The 23,508-nt window shown below is 40.7% G+C and overlaps 1 protein-coding gene across 1 annotated transcript; it reads left to right on the top strand.

Moving 5' to 3' along the window:
- The first annotated feature begins 466 nt into the window (after positions 1–466).
- Positions 467–23,128, top strand: loxhd1b (lipoxygenase homology domains 1b). Its single transcript, XM_034234912.1, is given in 45 exon segments — positions 467–676; positions 678–738; positions 741–1,136; positions 1,652–1,766; positions 1,972–1,983; positions 2,196–2,276; positions 2,765–2,949; positions 3,118–3,216; positions 3,347–3,495; positions 4,438–4,561; positions 4,968–5,077; positions 5,678–5,818; positions 6,307–6,442; positions 6,617–6,777; positions 6,871–6,957; positions 7,159–7,294; positions 7,403–7,557; positions 9,425–9,585; positions 9,680–9,756; positions 9,834–10,030; positions 10,489–10,681; positions 10,841–11,001; positions 11,123–11,444; positions 11,758–11,909; positions 12,955–13,088; positions 13,271–13,413; positions 13,587–13,691; positions 13,892–14,020; positions 14,099–14,263; positions 14,903–15,084; positions 15,169–15,285; positions 15,450–15,612; positions 17,513–17,667; positions 17,988–18,197; positions 18,292–18,418; positions 19,284–19,492; positions 19,713–19,898; positions 19,997–20,124; positions 20,238–20,355; positions 20,598–20,775; positions 20,944–21,129; positions 21,660–21,830; positions 21,971–22,103; positions 22,355–22,510; positions 22,592–23,128. Coding segments are annotated over 45 exon segments (7,197 nt in total). The 3' UTR covers positions 23,073–23,128.
- The last annotated feature ends 380 nt before the right edge of the window (positions 23,129–23,508 follow it).

Here is a 23,508-nt window from a genome sequence, read left to right as displayed (position 1 = left end):
TTTCTGAAATGCTGTAGTGGTTTGTGAAATGCTGTAGTGGTTTGTGAAATGCAGTTTCTGAAATGCTGTAGTGGTTTGTGAAATGCTGTAGTGGTTTGTGAAATGCAGTTTCTGAAATGCTGTAGTGTTTTGTTAAATGTTGTTTTGACTTGCACTTCAGGGCCACCGTATTAATCGTCTAAAGAAGGATTACTGAAATACTGCTTCAGAATGTTGTAGCGGCTCTAAACTCCCAGGGAGTGTTTATTACTCTGGTCAGGTGACAACAGGATGATTATCATTTTTAATGAGGTCAGAGCATCTGCTGCTGTTGTAGGTCAGGGTTACCAGCAGAGAGGGGCTTCCCCAGCCGCCTGCCAAACAACAGTCAGTGAGCTTCACTCCTGCAGGCCTGGGTCAGTTTAATCAAGTTTCACCGGAACACACAGGAATCGGTTACAGTTACAAGGTAGTAAATAAATTAAAGATGCCTACAAAAAAGAAAAAAACAAGACAGAGTGGAGAAGAGGAAACCAAAGATGTGGATGACGAAGGCTCATAGGATCAGGAACCAAAGCCCAAGAAGAAAAGTAAGCAGGTGAGTGAGTATGCTGGGAGATTGAAGAAGAAGAAGCTTAAAGACAGCGATGAAGAAAGATCTAGTTCTGACACGTCAGAGGCAGATGTGAGGAGCACCAAGAAAAAAAGGGAGGGATAATCAAAAGGTCAAGAAGAAGAAAAAGAAAGCTAAAGAAGAGAGCGGGATGAGTTGAGCAATGACTCACAGGATACTGACAATGGAGATAACAACAATGAATCCAAAGGGAAAAAGAGAGCAGAAAAACTCCCTGATTTGATTGAGACCACTAAGAAAGGATCAAGACGGTCCTTGGACAAAGATAAAATGCCAAAGGATAAAAAATCCAGCAAGGACAAAGGGGAAGAACATACAGCTGTGGATGAAGAAGGTAAAAAGAAAAAAAAAGAAAAGAAGAAGAAGAAAGGTTCAGATAAGGGAGATAGCGATGATGACACCAAGAAGACCAAGGGAAAAAAGAAGAAGATTGAAAATTATGTTGAAATCTATGAAAACGAGCTTCGCAACTACAAGCCAGAAAAAGTGGAGAGCTATGAGGATGAGTATCACAAAAAGAAAAGTGAGTGCAATTAGATCAATGTATGTAAGCTTGTTGAGGAACGACACCTGAGACCCGGAAGGGAGGTGAAACGTTGATTGCAATTATGGGATTATGAGGGGCCCCAGCAGTAATGGGCCCATGTTTTGGTTTGATGTTCATGGTAACATTACACTGTGTGAAGTACCATTCATGTTTTGTTAGTATGTTATCTTCAACCTACAGCTATATGACACCTGCCACTCACTTACCTTTACAAAGGTTGATTGCGCATCTTAATGAGGGGCTTCACTTACCTCTAAGGTATCTTTGTAGCTCTCACTGTCTGTAAAGCCATTCTGAATGTCTATCTGATCTCTACACAGAAACACATGCCTCCTTACACTTTAACTTAACCTACATTTACCTTAATCAATAAACAATTATTTTAAACTTGCAAAATCTCACTTTGGTTATTAATCTTCCTCCTGCTGTAATCAAACTGTACAATTATTTCTGAAACACTTTCAATTGTATGTTGTGACTTAACCCTGTAGTATATGAGGTGGTGACCATCACTGGCGATGAGAGAGGAGCAGGCACCGACGCCAACGTGTTTGTCACTCTATTCGGAGACTATGGCATCACTCCCAAAGTCCACCTGGCCAGCAAGTACGTGACATCAAATATGATCCCATTTGGATAAAAGGACTTCTACAATTGTAAAGATTTTGGTCAAATAAAGAATAATTATTTCACCTTTATTAATCACGCTGCTCAGAGCCCTCAGTTACAGCCTCAGCCAGTTTGACACCATTTGATTAAGTTGATTGGTTCGTGTGCTTGAACTCTAACTCTTTTGTTTTTTCTCTTACAGCACAGAGAAGAGGTATGTATTACATTACGCCGGTGGTGTTGTTGATTGTCGATCAAATCTCATACAGTGGTTTCGTGGAGAATTTACATCACATTATTTGCTGCCTGGCTTTGTCGAATATGTGCACAGCTTTAATGGTTCAATATAAATAAGTGCATGCAGAAGGTTTTGTTAACAGCAGAAATTCTGGGCCGCTCTCAAGTTTGACCACTTTGTGTTTTCAGGAGTCGCACGGCATTCGAAAGAGGAAAAACTGATGTGTTCAGAATCAGAACTCACAATGTTGGATCTTTGAAAAAGATAAGGTACCTTAGTCTTAACACATTTCATTCCGGATCCATTCTGCAAGGCAAGGCAAGGCAAGGCAAGGCAAGGCAAGGCAAGGCAAGGCGAGGCGAGGCGAGGCGAGGCGTTTTCACCATGTTATGCTCGCATGACATCCACAATCGGACCCTTAGGAGGGTGTACTAGCCCCCTACTCTGCTTTGCGTTCCATAAGAAAGTCTTTAAGTGTTACCTGAACACCCTGTGTTACCAAAACACTATTTTTCACCCGTCGGTGATGTGATACTTGTTCCTCAGTACAAATCACCCAAAAACTGATCGTAAACCCTGGCTACGACGGATATCCCAAATATCCTACTTTCGAGCAGTCCCTCATGGAGTCATGGAGTTTAATTACGTTTAACTTTAAACAATTTAGACACTGTACATCTCACCGAGCATTGAAAGCCTTCTTCTGTAGAATATTTTTCAGTTTGACAATGGTCAGGTTTGAACACTGTTGCTTCAGGATTGAACATGACAACACGGGCCTGAGCGCCAACTGGTTCCTGGACCGGGTGGTGGTGACGGACGTGATCCGGCCTCACCTGAGGTTCTACTTTGCCTGTAACAACTGGTTCAGTAAGGTGGAGGGAGACTGCCTCTTTGTCAGAGATCTGCTGGGTAGCATGGACCCCATGGACATTCCCAAATGTATGTATACACAGCATAAAAATAATAATAAACTAAAGAATAATAATAAAATGTTATTGAGATACTTTTTATATTGATTATAACTGTGGTTGCTTGTGATTGATTCATTTTAAAGTCGATTCATTTTCTGAAAAACCTTGATCAAAGTTTTTGGTCTTAATTTTCCAGATAATAAGTATATAGTGAGTGTTTTCACTGCGGATGTGAAAGGCAGTGGAACAGATGCAGATGTTTTCATCAACATCTTTGGGGAGTTTGGAGACACAGGTAAATTACAGCACATAACACTTGTTTTCTCATGTTTTCCTACATAATGAAGTTAATAACAGCTTTTATGCAGTTTGGGTTCTAATCAGAATGTATCTGATAGAAATTAAAGATTGTTTTGTTGTCTAAGGTGAAAGACGACTTGACAATGACAAAAATAACTTTGAAAAGGGCACAGAGGACAAGTTCACCATCGAGGCACCAAACTTGGGCAAAGTGAGGAAGATCACCATTGGCCATAATAACAAAGGCTCTTCAGCAGGATGGTTTGTGGACAAGGTAAGAAACTGAAGTTGTTGTTTACCAGAGTGTGTCTTTAGGAAAAATATGCCATTATTGCTCAAAACTGATACCCCTTCATACATTTTTTAAGGCGGATAACAAAAGAATAAAACATGTTACTTTAATGTGTTACATCACGTGTTACAATGAACAAAACTGTGTTTAAAAGTTTAACTGTAACTATTTATGCTCAGTAATGCCTCTGAAGAGGTACTTAAGACATGTGATCCTCCTATTCCTCTCAGTTTTCCCATCTAGTCTAGTGTCCATGCTCACCCAACACATATAGTTTGCACGACTGAGAGATGAGTTCATTCGAGCAGACGCACATACACACACAGGACACACATGTCGTCATCCTACCCTCTCTGTAAAGGGAAACCATGACCCATTAAGGGATCGCCTTTCAGCAAACAGACAGACGAGTCGATGGATTTGTTGGCAACTGCAGTACACACTGACACCAAAGATCAGCAGTAATAAATCATAACCTTTTGGCATTGTACATGTTTACATGGATTTGAGAGTAAATATTACTTGAGCTCATTGCTGCTTAAACATGTTTAAACCTATATGCTACATGTTTAAATCTGTGAAACAAAGCCTAGATGACTCAATGTAAAAACAAATTCATAAATTTACTTTAAAATGTATACAACTATACATTTCATTTCAGATATAACCATAACCATGACTATACAATCTAAAAAAACACAGCAGACAACGTAACAATCAAACGATGTTAAGCATAAATACTGTATATTAGATACATACATGTGTTTCCAGGATCTAAAATATATTTTGAAATATATTAAAATTAAAAATATAAAAAAACAACACACAACAATGTCTTCAAAAAACGTGTTTCCTTTTCTCTCTGTCATCACCATCCAGGCCATGTTGGCTCTGATTATGTTCTTATTTCTCCTGTTCAAACAGGCGGTAGTGGATGATATGGGAAACAAAATAGTTTATGAATTCCCAATCAATCGTTGGTTTGCCATCGATGAGGATGATGGGAAGATACAGAGAGACATTTTGGTGGGGGGCAGTCAGCCCACAGGTGAGAAATGTTGTTTATGAGCCAGGAAAAACCTTCCCTATACTCTAATCCTCATGTCAGTGAAAGAAATGTGGCAAGAAAGAAAATGAATATGTCTGTTTCCTTCAAATTATTTGCCTAATTTTTAAATAATGACTCTTCAGAAAAATATTGCAGAAAGGATTGTATGACAACAACATTTCTACTGCCAGGGAACAGATCATTTACTGTTCCTCTCATTCAGTCCAGCAAGAGAAATGTGTTTTCAGTCAGACCAGTCAGAGGCAGTGATCATTCATTCTCAGGTTTAATGTTTGGATCCGGTTGATCTGCTTCCTGCTCAGCACCGTATGGGAGTACAGGTGCAGTGAACCATACTGACCTGCTGGCAGATCCTGATAGCATCTTGTGTAACTGTACCCCCCAGGTATTGTGTACAATGTCCAGGTTGTGACAGGAAACATCCGAGGTGCCGGGACCAACTCCAAAATCCACATTGTGATGCACGGCTCAAAAGGCCAAAAGAACAGTGGCAGGGTGAGGAGAAGATAACAAAAACAAAGCAAAGACAACTTTTACTCTTTCTAAAAAGCAATGGTTTTCATTTGTATTGCTTGAATTTCCAATATACTCTCTGAAAAATGCTACATTTTCAAACCAATCTGGTGTTTAATCTACACAATCATCTATATTAAAGAAAGATTGTGTTTGTTGTCTCCTGGCTTCTCACACCACACTGGAGCCATGCAATGAATAATGTTGATGAACACATGTAACCAAAGTAAATACGAGACTGGTAGAATAACGTAACGATATACAGTGCTGTAGGTGTAAAGGTGTTCTCTATACATCTGTAAACTATTTTTCACAATTGCATTTATAGTAACTAGTTTAGATGTGATGATAAAGGTTCAGACGTCTGGAAATAGATGGGATATTAATCTTTAAAAGCTGTACGAAACAAGTTAAAGACATTTTTGGTGCTTAATGATCATCCCTCTGTTTTACCACAATGCAATACCCAAAACTATTGTATTCAGAACATTGAGCATGTGATTATATATTTTCTGGTCTATCTGTCGTAGAGCGGTTGAACCAGTGTTTCCTTTTATTCTTCTTACATATGTTTGTATTCAGGTGTTTTTGGAAGAAGGAAAGTTTGAGCGGTGCCTGACAGACATCTTTAATGTTGAGATCGCTGCGCTGCTCAGTCCCCTCAGCAGAGTCACCATCGGACACGACAACGACGGAGTCAGTGCTGGGTGGTACTGTGAGAAGGTAACACGCACACGCACATGCATACTAGGGCTGCAACAATCAATTAATCTGCCCATTATCTTCTAGAACAAGTGTTTGGTCTTTATAAAGGAAGACAAACTGAATATTGCCCATGCAAGATGTCGTCTTTAAATGTCAGTCCAAAACCAATAGATATAAACTTTGATTTAAAACTCAATTGAAAACAGAGAAGAAAAAAAAGACATTTGTATAATATGATGAAAACAGCATTATCAGCCAATATTGCACAAGCAAATAACATTTGTTATTTTATTTTTAACATTTTCAAGGTAGGAATCGAACCTGGGACATAACAATAATATAGCATGTAACAACTCAGTAACCAAGGCAGTCCATGAAAATTCACTCTCTAACAATAAAAACAAGTAATAAGAATATAGTTGTTATCGATCGACTAACCGCTGAAGTTAAAACACTACAATCTGGGAATAAACTGAGATATTTCGGCTGAATCAATGTTTTTGCAGGTGGTGGTGTTCTGTCCTTTCACCGGGATAGAGCAGACCTTCCCATGCTGCAAATGGCTGGATGAGAAGGAGGGAGATGGTCTGATAGAAAGAGAGCTCCATGAGATGGTCTCACTCAGGCAGAAGAGACAGAAGAGTAAGTTACAAACATTTACAATTCTCAAGCAAAAAAGTCCTTTTCAGGGGCTTCACAGACATTTTGAGGAGTTGGACATTCAACCCCCTCATCACAAACTACCTCTGTAAACTCAAAGGTACTGCTAAAAGAATAAACACCCTTGTTAAACTGACTTGATTTGGTTCTGCTCAGAGCATCCCTGGTCCTTGTGGATCTGGACGTCAGACCTTCCCAGTGCAGGAACCGATGCAGACATCTCCTTCCAGGTGTACGGAGACAAGGGCAAGAGCGATGAGACCAGACTGGACAACAAAACTGACAATTTTGAGCAGGGACAGGTGGACAAGTTTATGGTAGGTATCTCATGTTTTAACACCACACATCATTAGTACTGTTCGTCAGATAACGAGGCTTAGGACACTTCTTATCTTGATGTGCTCTTATAGGTTGAGCTGCCTGATTTGGGAAAACTGATCAAACTACGTATCTGGCACGAGAAGAGAAATCCTTTCGCTGGATGGCATCTCAGTAAGGTGTGGGAAAATAATTTATAATAATTTGGCAAACTTACGTCTATGATATGTTAAACTAGTGTGTAATTCACTCACATGCATTTGGCCAGTATTTGATTGACAACTAAGATTGTTTGTGATTCTATATTAATTAATAAATAAATTAAATTGTAATCTTTATTATGCTTGACAAATTAAAAACACTGCTTGTTTTCAAATTAGGTAACTATGATGAAGACATTAACAAAGGAGAAATATAATTTTCCTTGTGAGCGCTGGCTGGACGTAAATGAAGACGATAACGAGGTTGTGAGGGAGCTTTCTGCCACAGGAGACTTTAATGCTGAGCCCCTGCCCGGTTGGTATATCCACCTGTATTCATCATAACCAATAGAAATCTACTTTGCCAAATAAAGAGAGGAATGTAGCGTAATACCAGATTCATTTCTGTTGTTTTGTTCTCCAGTAATAAAATACAGGGTGACAGTTTGCACAGGGAGTGTCGGCGGCAGTGGCACAGATGCGTCTGTGTTTCTAAATCTAATAGGAGACCTGGGAGACAGTGGAAATCGGGATATGGTCAACTGCAAAAACAACGTCAACAAGTTTGAGAAAGGAAACGTGGGTACCCTCCATACATCATTGTTAGACATAAAGCTTATATCAGGAATGAACACTCAATTATGTGCCCTCTCCTGTGTCATATACTTACTTACTTCCCCTCCGCTACCGTCCTCATTAACAAGGCCCGGCCCCCCTACTGACACTTTACCTCAGCCACATCATAGACTCTATGCATTACATTAATGCAGTGGTTCTCAAAGTGGGGGGCGCAGAGGCATGCCAGGGGGGGCGCGAGAGACCAGGAGGAAAAATGGTTATAAAAAAAAAAAAAGATGAAAAAAAAAAAAATCATAATTTGAAAAATCATTGATTCGAAAATAATATGATGCAGTACAGTACTATGACGTCTGTGTTTCATTAAAGCTTGCCTCTGTGTGTGTGTGGAACGAGCCATCTTGTATGCGCGAGCGAGAGAGAGAGAGAGCGCACCGGTACCGGAGATCGTTGTTGTTAGCTTCTGGTGCTAGCGAGCTACGCTAACGGATATAAGGAGTTTTTTCAACAACAAAGTGGAGGAGAGTCCTCTCCTGTCAGACTGAGAGACTCAGTGAGCTAAAGGACTCTCTCAGTGTTATCTCAGTGGGTCTCAAACGTTTTGGTCACCATTCATGTAAACAATTATTTCCGAGGCACACATTGATATGATCATTATAGTTTAAAAAAAATAAGAGAATACATGAAAAACAGCTATGAAATACTATATGACAGTAAAACAAGAATATATTTTAAAAGGGGAGTGATTTGTAAAATATCTATAAAGAAATAGAAAATCTGTTTCCAGTTCTGTTTCATATGGGTGTTGAGAGAGGTATCCATAGATCTCTTCATTTTGCTCTCAACGTGCACCAGATTGATGCTTTTAACTTCAAGATTGAAAAATATATCTTCCCGGGGGAGCTTGCCCCCGGACCCTCCTATGTTAGGTCCACACACCACCTATAAAAATAGTACTTTACCCCTGCTTACACCTATATGCCGTGAGCTGATTATCGAGCCTTCATTGTAACAGTCGCGGGTACACTGTGTATTTGTGTGGGGAGTGTTGCAGTAGAAAATTAAACTGTAGCTACCGGTACATTAATGGGAAACCCTAAATGTTTGAGCACCCTCTATGAAACGTCAATCTACCCCACAGCACCCCCAAAATAAATCTCTGGCGCCGCCACTGAGCCTGACTATTTGTGTTGGGGGGGCCCGACTTTTTTTTTTCTCCAAAGGGGGGGCCTGACAGAAAAAGTGGGGGGCAAACATTGCATTCCATTGCAATGTAAATACTGTTATATTTTACTTTATATTTGTTATTATTTGTAATATTTTTCTAGTTCTCTACCTGTGTTTTTCATTCTTGTTTTTATGCACCACGACACCAAGTCAAATTCCTCTTATGTGTTAACCTACCTGGTAATAAACATGTTTCTGATTCTGATTCTGATATAGTTTTGCTTCTTTCTCTTTCAAAAAACAAATGACAAACCTCCATCCAATCAATAGGCCTTAAACATTTCCTTTTTTGACACAAATCACTAATTTGTGTGCTCTTAATTAATTAAATGAGCCACACTTGTATCATGCTGCTTTCTGTTTCTGGTTTGACAAATTTAGGGGATACGTTTCAATAATCAGGGACCAACCCCAGATGGAGCCCTGCATATGATTAATACAAAATGTTTATGAGTCAACTGGACTATGCAGTTTGGACAACTCTAATGTGATTTGTCAAACTATCTGTAGCTTATGCGAAAATTTAATTTCAATGTTGTATGTGCTGATTTAAAAACATTGGCCATATCTGTCAGGTAAATTGCTTGTTATCACAAATCCCCCCAATCATGTGATGCTGCCTAATGTTTTTTTGTTTTTCCAGTACGATGAGTTTATAGTGGAGTCAGTATCCATTGGGCAGGTCCGCAGGGTGAGGATTGGACATGACGGTAAAGGTGGAGGTTGTGGCTGGTTCCTGGATAAAGTCATTGTAAGAGAAGATGGACAGGCTGAGGCTCAAGCTGTGGAGTTCCCCTGCAACAGGTGATAAGTCTCAGTGTGGATACAACATGCTGAATAGTTGTTACAACCACAGGAGTGTGTTTTTGTAATCGCTGAGAGTTTTGATCATTGGTAGGTGGCTGGACCGTAATGAGGATGACGGACAGATAGTCAGAGAACTAGTGCCATTTTCTGATGGACAGCGTCTTTACAGTAAGTTAAAAGAGTCTTGATGTTTTTCTAACATTTAAGTTGACTCCCCAGTGTTAATTGTTGTGTCTGTGTGTCAGACGTTGACTATCACATTGCTGTGAAGACGGGCAGTATCCCTGGGAGCAGCTCGGACTCCAATGTGTTTGTAAAGCTCTACGGAGAGAAAGGTGACACCAGTAAGATCCTGCTGGTGGTCTCTGACAACAACCTTGGGAACTACTTTGAGACAGGTCGCGTTGACATCTTCATCGTGGAAACTTATGATATTGGACAGGTGATACCATGAAGACATAACATGTGATTTGATGTTGATAGTACATTAAGAAGCTTTAGAAATGATTAATTGAAGGCATGCAGTCAAAGATGTTAGGGTTCAGTCCTTCTATCCCAATATGTGCTGTCAAGGTGCTTGCGATGAAACACATGATAAACATCAGGGTAATTACATTTAAGCAGTTTGCATTATTTATTGTCTCGATAAGATTTTAACAGTGTACTCGCATTTGTACATGAAACACATAGCAGTATACTAGTTTTTTATTAGACTGGGTGCATTAGGATGCGTTTGTGAAGGTAAAAGTAAGACATAAGAAATTGTAAAAAGATGTATAAATGTTTTTGTCCTGTTTTAAAGTATTGTTTAAGCATGCATATGTCTGACTTTTCAGTTAATTTTATTCAATATTTTTTATATTTAACAAAAATATTATTATCCCTTTAATTATATTGCAGATAAATCGTCTGTTGATTGGCCACACCAATGAAGGCATGCGGGCCGGCTGGTTCCTGGACAGCGTTCAGCTCATGGTTCCAGTCCACGGGAAGCAGTACATGTTCCCCAGTGACCGCTGGCTGGACACGTCCGAGGCCGACGGCAAAACAGAGGTGGAGATCTACCCGAGCGAGACCCTGGATATGGAACAGCGTAGGCAACATTCACACACTCTCACACCATTAGAAGAGACTATACGGAAACACAGACAAACAAGTCAGGTTCAAAACCTAGTTCTAAAACTCTATTTCTTTCAGATTTGTTATATTGTCATACATGTTTTACCAATTTTCTCTCATAATTACTTCCCAGTGATTAACTATGAGGTAACGGTAGTAACTGGAGATGTGACCTTTGCTGGCACCAACGCCGTAGTGTTCATCCAGATCTTTGGGGACAAGGGGAAGACAGAGGTCCTCACGCTCGCAAGCAGATCCAACAACTACGAGCGAAACACCACAGAAATATTCAAGGTATCAAAGCTTTGATTTTGTGCTCAGTGGCCCCAAAATGAGTCTACGTTGTTAAATCTGAATGCCAAAGAGAAGGGTAATGCTAAAGCGTTACATTTTGATTTGAAACAACTGTTCCCAGCTAGAGGCCAAAGATGTAGGGAAGGTCTTTAAGATCCGCATCGGTCACGACGGCTCGGGGATCGGATCTGGCTGGTTCCTGGAGACAGTGGACGTCAAACATCTCATCATGGCCTTGGTGCCAAAAGAGAAGAAAAAGGAGGACAAGAAAAAGAAGAAGAAAAAGAAGAAAGATGAGGAAGATGATGACGAGGCCGGAGGAGAGGAGATGCAGGAGGTGGTATTGACTTACCACTTCCCCTGTTCTCGCTGGCTGGCCGGGGGGGAGGAGGACGGGGAGCTGTTGGTGGAGCTGCTCCCCGAGGAGGCAGAGGATCTGGAAGGTAGGAAGAAAACACAACAACTCTATGTATTGAATAGATGCACAAGAACTACCTAAGTTTCTAATATTTGAAATATATATATATATAAAACACCAACATGTTTTCATTACCACCCACAAATCTGTGAGGCTACAATTTAAGCATGGATACATTCTGGAGAGATTAATAACTCATATGCAAAATTCACTGGTGCATTTTTCACACATGTTTTTGTCTTGTACTCTGTGTTGACCTTTTGGACATGCATGGTTGGTTTGACACAGTTGCTTTAAGTTAAAGTTGTTAGTAATTCATCCCCTGTATTCTCTGACAGTCAACACCTATGAAGTGTGCGTCTTCACTGGTGACACGCTGGGTGCCGGGACTGACGCCAACGTCTTCATCAATATTTATGGGGAAAACGGAGACACCGGAGAGCGTTATCTGAAGAACTCAGACAACATCAACAAATTTGAGCGGGGGCAGGTGGGTTAAACAAAGTCAAGGCCGTCAGCTGAATCATAAAGGAAGGAATCAAATATGTTATTGTTTTATGTTAAACAGGCTGGGGAAAAGTTTACATTGTGCTTCACAAAACAAGCTTTTAAATATCAGAAGAGTTATTCTTTCATTAACTTGGATTCATAGATGAGGAGTATAAAAAAAAGTCTAGCCGGTGCGCTATTTCCAGTTTGATATGTTGGTTTGAGCCTGAATCACAAACACAAAATATTGTATTAGGGTTGTAAAATCGTACCCCATTACCTTGAAAAATTAACCTTCAGCCAGTCAAAGAGTCAAGCACTTCCAAGCAACATGAGCCTCGCACAGAGGTATGTGTGGGAGTGAATTCTGGTAGGATTACGAGCTCTCCTGCAGGCAAACCAGCTGTGACTGAGAGGAGCTACCAGAAGTCATCGAACCTGTCCTACTTTTACTCATAACCTAATCCTAACCTGTGAATTATTCATGTCTGCATCACACCTGGCTGTGTAGGAACAATCAGATTGTGTCCTAAGATCAAACACGACAATTGTCATTCAGTGGAGAGAATGTTTGTTTACAGAAAACTGGAAAATATACTATATTCATTTCAGAAGTCTGTAAGCAAGAAAATGTTAATGATTCATCCATTTTTTCTCACACATTTAATTTGAAATTATGTTTATTATACAGGAAAATATGAATAGAAACATTAAGTGGTTTACAGCTGGTTCCTGTTATGCCATCCAATACAACTCTAATGCCCCAAAGTTTACTTTAGTGATGCCTACATTTTTTGACTCTGTGTCACTGTTGTTAATCCATTTATATGTTTAGCACTGAGGTCAAAGTTTGTGATGGACTGCATCATATTCGGAGGTGTTTCTAATTGTCTGCCCCCTCATGTAAAGTGAACATTATGAACTTTGTAATGATAGATGTTAAAGCAGTTGTTTAAGCCTGTTGCATAGGACTGCATTACAGTGCACGTGTTCTCATTTAAGTGGCCGTAAACCAGTATTGTCTGTAGCAACATTGTGTTTGGCAGGAGGATGTTTTCATCGTCACAGCTGTTGAACTGGGTCCTCTGAAGAAGCTGCGGATCCGTCATGACAATTCTAATTCTCATTCATCTTGGTACCTGGACCGTGTTGAGATAGTGGATACAAAGGATGATACGACGTAGGTGAAAACTAACATATATTTTACATGAGTTTTGCCAAACTATTGAGTTATCAAGAGGAACGATCTAACTGAAAGACTCTAAAGAGCAAAAGCTTTGTGTTATTACAACTCACAGTGTCTAAATAACATGTCATATTTGAGTTAGCGTGCCCGATTAGATGTATTTCTTGGATATACAGGTACTATTTCCCTTGTACCCGCTGGCTGGCAGTGGACGAGGACGATGGACAGATAGCGAGAGAGCTGGTTCCTGTGGACGAGGCCTTCATGAAGAAGGACGAAGACGAGGATTCAGGCGCCACTCTGGGCCTCGAGCAGAAATGTAACTTTCAAATCTGACTCATGTCTTAGTAGTGGGACAAGATAAAAAGGGGACCTTCTCGAGTATTTAGAGTGCTGGGGAAACATGCAGGTGGAGACAAGAGAAGAGCGAGGGACTTTGAGTGATTGGATGAAAAGGTTTAAAGAACTGACTGAATTCATTTGATCTTACAGCCATGTCAACTACATACACTCTCAAAATAAAAACCGGAGAAAAGAAGTATGCTGGAACTGATGCTAACGTGTTTGCCATCTTTTTTGGTGAAAATGACGACACAGGTATGATAACTGTATTAAAAGGTGGATGCATGCACAATACAGAGATAAGTCAATAATAGCATACAAGAAAAATAGCAACAAAGATAATGTAATGCAAGACACAAGAATACAAAAAAGGAAGAAATAAACACATTCTAAAACAAAGCAATAAGATAGTTGAGATACCCATCTGAATATAAAAATGTTCGTGTCACTCACAGGGATCATCAACCTTAAGGCTTGTAAGAACTACAAGAATAAGTTTGAACAGGGGATGATCAATGAGTTCACTGTGGAGGCGGTGGATTTGGGCGACCTGGAAACATTTCGAATTGGGCACGACAACTCAGGTGGGGAAAGAAAAGTTTCCTCAAAAATAAGCAGAACACTTTCTTAATGGTATAACGTGACTGTTTTCTCACCCACAGGAGGTTCATCTGGTTGGTTCTTGGACTGGGTCGAGATTGACGCCCCCTCACAGGGTCAGAGACTACGCTTCCCATGTGGCCGCTGGTTGGATAAAGGAGAGGATGACGGGCTGGTTGTGAGGGATCTTTATCCCGCTGATTTACAGACTGAACTCTACATGCCATGTGAGTGAACACAGCTGTGGAAGAAGTGTTTGAATCCATTGGGGAGAGTGACAATGCGCTGATGGAGAATTTGTCCTGTAACAGTGCTTTTTGCAAGTTTTACCCAGAAAAAAGGGATGATTAGCAGTGAAATATGTTTAAAGCACTCAGTCGAAGAGTGGCTTTAAGAGCATAGACTCTTTGATGTAGCCGGTTAAAAGTGAGATGATGTCACAGTGGCGGCCTGCATTTTAAACTTCACCATGGCAACAGTACTTAGCTTCTTGACTTGCACGTAAAATAGTACAAATACAAAGCTGCAGTCATGGATACTGTTTGGTGTATTTACATTTTTATTTTCCAAAATAACACAATCAATATAAAGAAAACTGTACATTATATTATTATTGTAGCAGATTGAGAAATACAAACCTTTCAATTAACGCAATTAGTTGAAAAATTACATTACCCTGTAACTACAGGTTAATGTAATTTAATGTTATTATGATAAATAAATTAGTATTTTGTTATGGTATGCCAAAGCAACTGCTTTGGCATACCATAACAAAATACTAATTTATTTATCATAATTATTATATTACTCTTCTATCTTATCTGTGTCAACCAAACAAAGCTGTCACCTTCTCCTCTCCTTCTCAGTTGTGCCTTATGAGATAAAGATATACACCAGCGATGTGTTTGGTGCAGGAACAGACGCTGATGTGTTCATCGTATTGTACGGTCAAAAGGGAGTGTGCACACAGCAGAAACACCTGTGTGTCAACAAGAGAGAGAGACGTCTGTACTTTGAGAGAGGAGCTGAGGACATGTTTATTGTGGAGGTGAGATGAGAGTGTGGATTTGGATTATACAGCCTTAGAGACAACGGCTTCGGCTCTGTAAACATTGTGTTTTCATTTTCTCAGCTGGAGGATGTCGGAGACGTTTTAGAGAAGATCAGGATAGGACACGACAACAAAGGCACAAACCCAGGATGGCACCTCGACAGAGTGGAGATCAGACGACAGCTCAGGAAGGGAAAGGTAGTTAAAAATATACTCTGCTATTTAGAGTTTTTTCTTCATTAAACTATTAACAGATTAATAATGCAACACCATTTGGCTCACATCTCTCAGAGATGCAGGGCCAGGCCCAGTTTATTGATTTTAGTTTTTTAATTAACCCTGACATTCATTTTTAATGTCAGGGTTCAGAAACGACCATTTTCCCATGCGAGTGCTGGCTGGCCAAGTCTGAAGATGACGGGGAGACGGTGAGGGAGCTGGTCCCCTCGGACATCATCACAGAGAAACTCCTCAGGGATGGGAAGCTGAAGACGACTGAAGTGGAGGTGGAGGACGCTTTGGAAAGTAGGTTAACTCTGATTTCAGAGACTAAATGTAACTAAGCATATTTACTAGAAACAGCCTACTGTACTCAGTCTCAAGTAACATGTGAGTAACTCGTGTAGAGAACCCTATCACCTGCATTGCAGCTCCAAGCTTAATGTACACTGAACAAAAATATAAATGCAACACTTTTGTTTTTGCTCCCATTTTTCATGAGATGAACTCAAAGATCTAAAACATGTTCTATATACACAAAATAACCATTTATCTCAAATATTGTTCACAAATCTGAAAAAATCTGTGATAGTGAGCACTTCTCCTTTGCCGAGATAATCCATCCCACCTCACAGGTGTGGCATATCAAGATGCTGATTAGACAGCATGATTATTGCACAGGTGTGCCTTAGGCTGGCCACAATAAAAGTATTGGGGGGGGTCCGAAAACCAGTCAGTATCTGGTGTGACCACCATTTGCCTCACGCAGTGCAACACATCTCCTTCGCATAGAGTTGATCAGGTTGTTGATTGTGGCCTGTGGGATGTTGGTCCACTCCTCTTCAATGGCTGTGCGAAGTTGCTGGATATTGGCAGGAACTGGAACACGCTGTCGTATACGCCGATCCAGAGCATCCCAAACATGCTCAATGGGTGACATGTCCGGTGAGTATGCTGGCCATGCAAGAACTGGGATGTTTTCAGCCTCCAGGAATTGTGTACAGATCCTTGCAACATGGGGCCGTGCATTATCATGCTGCAACATGAGGTGATGGTCGTGGATGAAGGGCACAACAATGGGCCTCAGGATCTCGTCACGGTATCTCTGTGCATTCACAATGCCATCAATAAAATGCACCTGTGTTCGTCGTCCATAACATACGCCTGCCCATACCATAACCCCACCACCACCATGGGCCACTCGATTCACAACATTGACATCAGAAAACCGCTCACCCACACGACGCCACACACGCTGTCTGCCATCTGCCCTGAACAGTGAAAACCGGGATTCATCCGTGAAGAGAACACCTCTCCAACGTGCCAGACGCCATCGAATGTGAGCATTTGCCCACTCAAGTCGGTTACGACGACAAACCGGAGTCAGGTCGAGACCCCGATGAGGACGACGAGCATGCAGATGAGCTTCCCTGAGACGGTTTCTGACAGTTTGTGCAGAAATTCTTTGGTTATGCAAACCGATTGTTGCAGCAGCTGTCCGAGTGGCTGGTCTCAGACGATCTTGGAGGTGAACATGCTGGATGTGGAGGTCCTGGGCTGGTGTGGTTACACGTGGTCTGCGGTTGTGAGGCCGGTTGGATGTACTGCCAAATTCTCTGAAACGCCTTTGGAGACGGCTTATGGTAGAGAAATGAACATTCAATTCACGGGCAACAGCTCTGGTGGACATTCCTGCTGTCAGCATGCCAATTGCACGCTCCCTCAAAACTTGCGACATCTGTGGCATTGTGCTGTGTGATAAAACTGCACGTTTCAGAGTGGCCTTTTATTGTGGCCAGCCTAAGGCACACCTGTGCAATAATCATGCTGTCTAATCAGCATCTTGATATGCCACACCTGTGAGGTGGGATGGATTATCTCGGCAAAGGAGAAGTGCTCACTATCACAGATTTTTTCAGATTTGTGAACAATATTTGAGAGAAATGGTTATTTTGTGTATATAGAAAATGTTTTAGATCTTTGAGTTCATCTCATGAAAAATGGGAGCAAAAACAAAAGTGTTGCATTTATATTTTTGTTCAGTGTAGCTTTATAACCTTTCAGCTCATACTGTAGTTTATCTTAATTGATTTACTGCCTGAACACACAGACTTCAATTGGAAGCTACTCAACAGAAACATATAAGATGTGAGCTAACATTATGTATGTCTACTTAATTCCTATTTCTGTTCTTCTTCCATTACAGCTCACATGTACACCGTGTCGGTGCGAACAGGGGATATGTACGGAGCAGGAACCGATGCCAACGTGTATCTCACCATCTACGGAGACCTGGGAGACACAGGAGAGCGCAAACTGGCCAAATCTGAGAACAACAAAAACAAGTTCGAGAGAGGAGAGGTTTGTGAGGAAATGTGTGACATGGTTATGTCATGTGTATTATGGCCATAAAAGGTTAAAGGACATTTTCTGACATTATGACGTTTTTTTGTGTGCAAATCTATGAGTTTGGTTTAAAGAAAATTCGTATTCTTAAATGTGTGTTTTATTCTCTCAAAAATGTACAACCAATCTCATAAAATATGCAGAATGAATTGTTATCTTTTATTCCCTTCCACAGTTCAGTATTTTTTTCTTTAACCTTCAATGGCCCTTATACACTAGCATACATGTCACTTCTGGTATACAAAGGCATCAAAATGGATCTCTTTGCCTCTTAGGTGGACAAGTTCAGCATTGAGGCTGTGGACTTGGGCCAGGTGTTTAAGATTCATATTCGTCACGACAACTCCATGATAGGGGCCGATTGGAACTTGGACCAGATGGAGGTGCTGGATTTGGAAACAGATGAGGTGTACATGTTCCTGTGTGAGCGCTGGCTGTCCAAGAAGAAAGAGGACAGAAGTATTGCAAGAACTTTCTTTGTGAAGGTTTGTTAAACTTTGGTAATTAATTTTTTCTGCTGTAAAATGAGTAATGAGAAGGAAAATCAAAGATTATTTGTCTGGTATCTGTTTGGTCCAGGGGTATGAAGGGGAAAGAAACATTGATCCAAATTCCAAGAAGATGCTTCAGGCCAAACTGGGGCTGGACAGAAACGCCAATAAGAAGAAAAAGAAGAAAAAGGTGGCAGTGGCTGAAGAAGGTCCAAGTAAGGCTACACAACTTTCTCTGTGTTTCAAGATGAGGTTTGGGTATGATGAGAGCAATGCAAATTCAAAACCTTGCTCAGAGAATTATCTATAAAAATATAGGCAAAACCAGCTGGGTAGAATCCTCTATAAATAGAATAAAAGCAAAACTTTCTAAATAAAAGCCAACACTTTTAGAGATAATTGGACACGTTAAGTGATAGTTATCAATTCAAGGCTTCGTTTATAATTCATAAGTAAAAAAAACATTTGGGAAAATATGCTTTTCTTCCTTTGGTTAAATAAAAAAGACCTTGACCACGATCATGTCTGTACCCTTTATATAACGCAAGGCATAAGTTTATCTCAGCATTAAGACTGGAAACAAAGGGAAACGACTAGCCTGACTCAGAGGAAAACCAAAGCAGGTACTTATGCTCACTATAATGATTTCTAACTAACACATTACGTCATGTCTGTTTAATTCAAAGAAAGGTAAAAACAACTATTTGTGTTTTTTTCTTCAATCAATGCCAGGTACATGTATTGTGGTATTTCTTGGCCGCAGGTTAAAAAATGATCTGCGTCTTGACAGAAAAAGAGGTTATAGACTGTTAGTAACATGTAATAAGATATAATGCCAATTAGTGAGTTATAGAGGTGCTAGCTTTGGCTTTATCACCCATTGCCAGTCTAAATGTGTCCCCTTGTTGTTTAAGTGTTCATGCCAAGCTAAGCTAATTATTTGCTGGCTGTAACATTATTATTTTTGTACAGACATTGAAGAAATATCACTGCTTTCATCTTAATAATAAGCGCATTTACTAAATTGTCAATGAAATGTCAATGTAATCTTTTGAAAAATCCACTTTTTGCCTTCCCCAGTCATCCCCTATCACTTCACTCTGTCCACTGGGATGGAGCGGGAGGCCGGCACCTTTGCCAGGGTCTATGTCATCATCACCGGCCCCAACGACACGGAGACAGACCGGCTGTGGCTGGACCTGCCGGAGGGGAAGAACTGCTTCACAGCCGGCACCATGGAGCACTTTGTGTCTTATGGGACTGACGTAGGAGAGATCAAGCGAGTGGAAGTGAGAATCTAAGACTGCCTCTGTTTCTAAATATGTGTCTCCTCTCTGCTGCCTCCTCAGATGAGTCGATGTTAAACATTTAAATAAAACTATACTAGCTCAGCAATAATTAATTCTAGCTGTGCCTTCTGGTACCTAGATCAAACAAAATCAAATGATATATAAATTCCCAGTTCTATCTCCCCCCTCCCTCCTCTCACTCCCTCCTTCTCCCCCTCAGCTCGGCCATAACGGTGTCACACCAGAGAGCTGCTGGTTGGTCGATGAGCTGTCGGTTGCCGTGCCAACCAAAGGTATTAAGTACATCTTTCCGTGTAAGTGCTGGCTGGCGAAGGACAGAGGAGACGGTCTGACTGCCAGGCTGTTCAACGTGCTGGACTCCAGCACCATCAACATTAACCGCAAAGTGAGTCACTGTACTAAGAAAATAAACCCTGGAAACATTTCATCACACACACAATCAGTCTTTTCCTTATCTGTACTATCTATTACTGTCTATTGTAGGTTATTTATTCGGCAACGGTTGTCACAGGTGACACTCAGTATGCAGGGACAGACACCAACATTTTCCTGACGGTGTATGGAGCCAATGGGAGCACAGAGGAAATGCTGCTGCCCAAAAATGGGGACAGGTCTACATTTTTTATCAGAGGAATAGTTCTGTTTTGGGAATTACACTTCCACACATTTTAAGAGAACCATGCCTAGATGTTTTAAAACTCACATAAATATCATTAACATCTAGGTTTGAAAGGGACCAAGAGGACACATTCAGTTTGGAGGTAGATGATATTGCTCCCCTGAAGAAGATCAGAGTTCGGATTGATTGCTCTGGAAGTCGGCCTGACTGGTTTCTCGACAGGGTAACATACAGACTACACTAACACCTATCAGAATACAGTATGTAATTAAGAATGTTTACTACTGTGTACGACTAAAGGAAACAGGGGCTTGTTGTTACATTATAAAATACATTTTAAATTGTACTAAAATCAGACTACTTATGTCTGTCTGTTTTTGTCATATCTGCTGAGGCTGAACAGTGATATTCACCAAGAAAACATGAACAATGAATGTGTTGTTCTTGTAACTGAAATGCTTTTAGATCCTGATGCGGAACCTGAACACAGAGGACACATATTTGTTTACATACGAGAATTGGCTGTCAAAGACAAAAGGGCCGAAGAGGATTAAGGTGTGTGAGCTGGGAGCTGTGGTGGATGAGGAGGAGATGGTGGAGAAAACTACCTACATCATTCAAGTCCAGACCAGTGATGTCGGAGGTGGGTCTCATGAGATGCCTGTTTTATTTCTAAAACAAAGGATGAAGAAGAACTATTTTCTTGGCTTTTGGGCATTTAAAATGTTCAATAGCATTTAGTAGAATCCATGCAACGATATAAGGCTAATATAAAGAAAGTGTTTTCATCAGTGATACTGTGATATTTTAGGTGCCGGCACCGATGCCAATGTGTATTTGATGATGTTCGGGGAGTACGGGGACACCGGGACGCTGCCTTTGAAGGAGAGCACAAACAGGAACAAGTTTGAGCGGAAAATTAAAGATGTGTTCAGGTTCCCCGAAATGCTCAGTCTGGGCGAACTGTCAAAGATCCGTGTGTGGCACGACAACAAAGGTGAGCGCAAATTAACTATAGGTAATCTTTGTTCTCTTAAATAGCTGAATTAACATTATTTTGAGTATTTGGCCAAAAGATTTTCCGGTGTTGTCTATTATAATGTCCGTTTTTATAGGTTATATGTTTTACATGAACTGCCGTTATCTACCTTTTCTACATACTGCCTTCTAACATTAAAATGAATATTTAGATGTTTTCTGAATGTGTGTTTCTTTTTTTGCCAAAAGTTAGATGAGAAGTTCAATACTACTTTCAGACACGAGAGTGGTATTAATCTTGTAATCTAACTCTCTGCAAGAAAGCAAATAACCCATTTCACAAAAATGTCAAAAGTATTCCTTCAGGAGTTCCTTAATCAACTTGATATATTATATGTAACATCACAATTATCAGAAGGGCGCTCAACTGTTTTTTTAGCATTAGATAGTAACAGAATTAAACTAAAAAATAAACATAATTGCTGTAAAAAAGCATCAACGTTTTGAAAAGATAATACTAAAGGACATTGTTGTCCTTGCCGTGAACAGGCCCCTGTCCCGGCTGGCACCTGGAGTACATTGACGTGAAAGATGAGGCCATGGACCAGACCTTCAGGTTTCCCTGCGACCGCTGGCTGGCTAAAAATGAAGATGACGGGCAGATAATGAGGGAGCTGGCCTGTGCCAATAACGACGCTATAGACCTCAGTGACAAAACCAGTTAGTAAAAATGGAAGTCTGTGGGCATAATCACAAGCTCTCTAATTGTGGGAGATTAACGACTTGCCGCTAATTGCAGCCATTTGCCAGATGTGAAATGATCATAATGCGACAATATCTGTCTCTCTTCATTGCCACAGAATATGAAATTGCCACAACAACTGCTACCACAGACGACGCCTCCACCACGGAAAACGCCTGGATCGTGTTGGAAGGAAGGAAGGCTCGTTCTAAGGAGTTTGTTCTAGAGAATAAGAAAAAGAAGTTCTTACGGTATGTTTTCAAAGGGAGTATAGGTGCCTTGGCTCACAGTAAAACCATATTATGTGGCCTTATATAATCTGCTCTCTTTCACATGTTGTTTTTCTATCCTCTTTTATCTTAAGTCTCAGCTCTCAGGAGAGCTAATCCCATGAGACGCACTTCATAAAAAAACTCTGAAACACCACTGAATTTAACTATTCAATGTACAGAATCACACTCTCCATAAACTCTGCTTGTACATTTCGTTTGCCCCTTCACAGCGGTGCCACTGATGCCTTTGAGTTCTCATCCAAACACTTGGGGGAGATTGCTGGCATCTGCATCGGCCACATAACTAAAGATGGAAAGAAGGTGAAGAGTGAAGCCTTCTGGCGTGTTTTAGAGGTGGTGGTGACCGAGAAGGAGCTGGGAAATAAGTGAGTTGAAACTCATACATCCTTCATTATGTTATATAAAGTGTCCCGTTGATGTATCTTCAAACCCTTCTTTCTTTTTAGGTATTTCTTCCACTGTGATGCACAAATCCCCCTGGCAGCCAAAAAAGACAAATTCCTGACATTTGAGTGCTTTAAAACCATCGAGAGCTTTGCGAGCAAAGTACGAAACCTGGTCCCTGTGAAGTACGAATTCATTGTCATCACCGGGGACGTGAAAGGAGCGGGCACGGACTCCAACGTTTTCATCAGCATTTATGGCGTCAACGGTGACTCGGGCAAACGGCATTTGCAGAAAAAGTTTCGCAACCTTTTTGAGCGAGAGCAGACGGACCGCTTTGTTCTGGAAATGCTGGACCTCGGGGAGCTGCTGAGGGTGAAAGTGGAACATGACAACAGCAGCACCAACAGTGGTTGGTATTTAGAGTGTGTGGAGGTGACCAACACAGCCAACTCAGTAACCACCATCTTCCAGTGTGGAAAGTGGCTGGACTCGCGTAAGGCCGACGGGCAGATTCAGAGAGTGCTCTACCCCAAATACTAGGAGGGAGACAACAAAGGAGTGAGAATAATTGTTTTCACTACGACTGAAATTAACAGACCTGCATGTTACTTTGAAGGAAACACCATCGTTCTTTTTTTTTAGTTTGTGCCAACTGTTAAGGTTGGCACAATTCTAACTTCAGAAAAAGCCATTTGCCACCATTTTATCTTGTACAATTTGAAAAAATAAAAGAAACACGCCTTAATATTGCCCAAAGCTGATTAACACAAATCATTTTGTCTTGATTTGTAAACTCTTTGTTCAGCTTGATTGGTTATGTCGAGGTGACGAGTTTACACATCATGTTAGAAGAAAGGCCCTTGATGGCAAATGTATGGAAAGCATTTATAACTGTTTTGCCACAATTTACAATGTAACCATTTTTTACTTTGGCATATGTACAACTTGTTCAGGCTGAAATTGATGAGCCTTTTAA

This window comes from Gymnodraco acuticeps, unplaced genomic scaffold (genome assembly GCF_902827175.1).
Source record: "Gymnodraco acuticeps unplaced genomic scaffold, fGymAcu1.1, whole genome shotgun sequence".
Classification (NCBI taxonomy): domain Eukaryota; kingdom Metazoa; phylum Chordata; class Actinopteri; order Perciformes; family Bathydraconidae; genus Gymnodraco; species Gymnodraco acuticeps.
The sequence above is the reverse complement of the archived record's forward strand: the minus strand, read 5'-3'. Positions and strand labels throughout refer to the sequence as shown.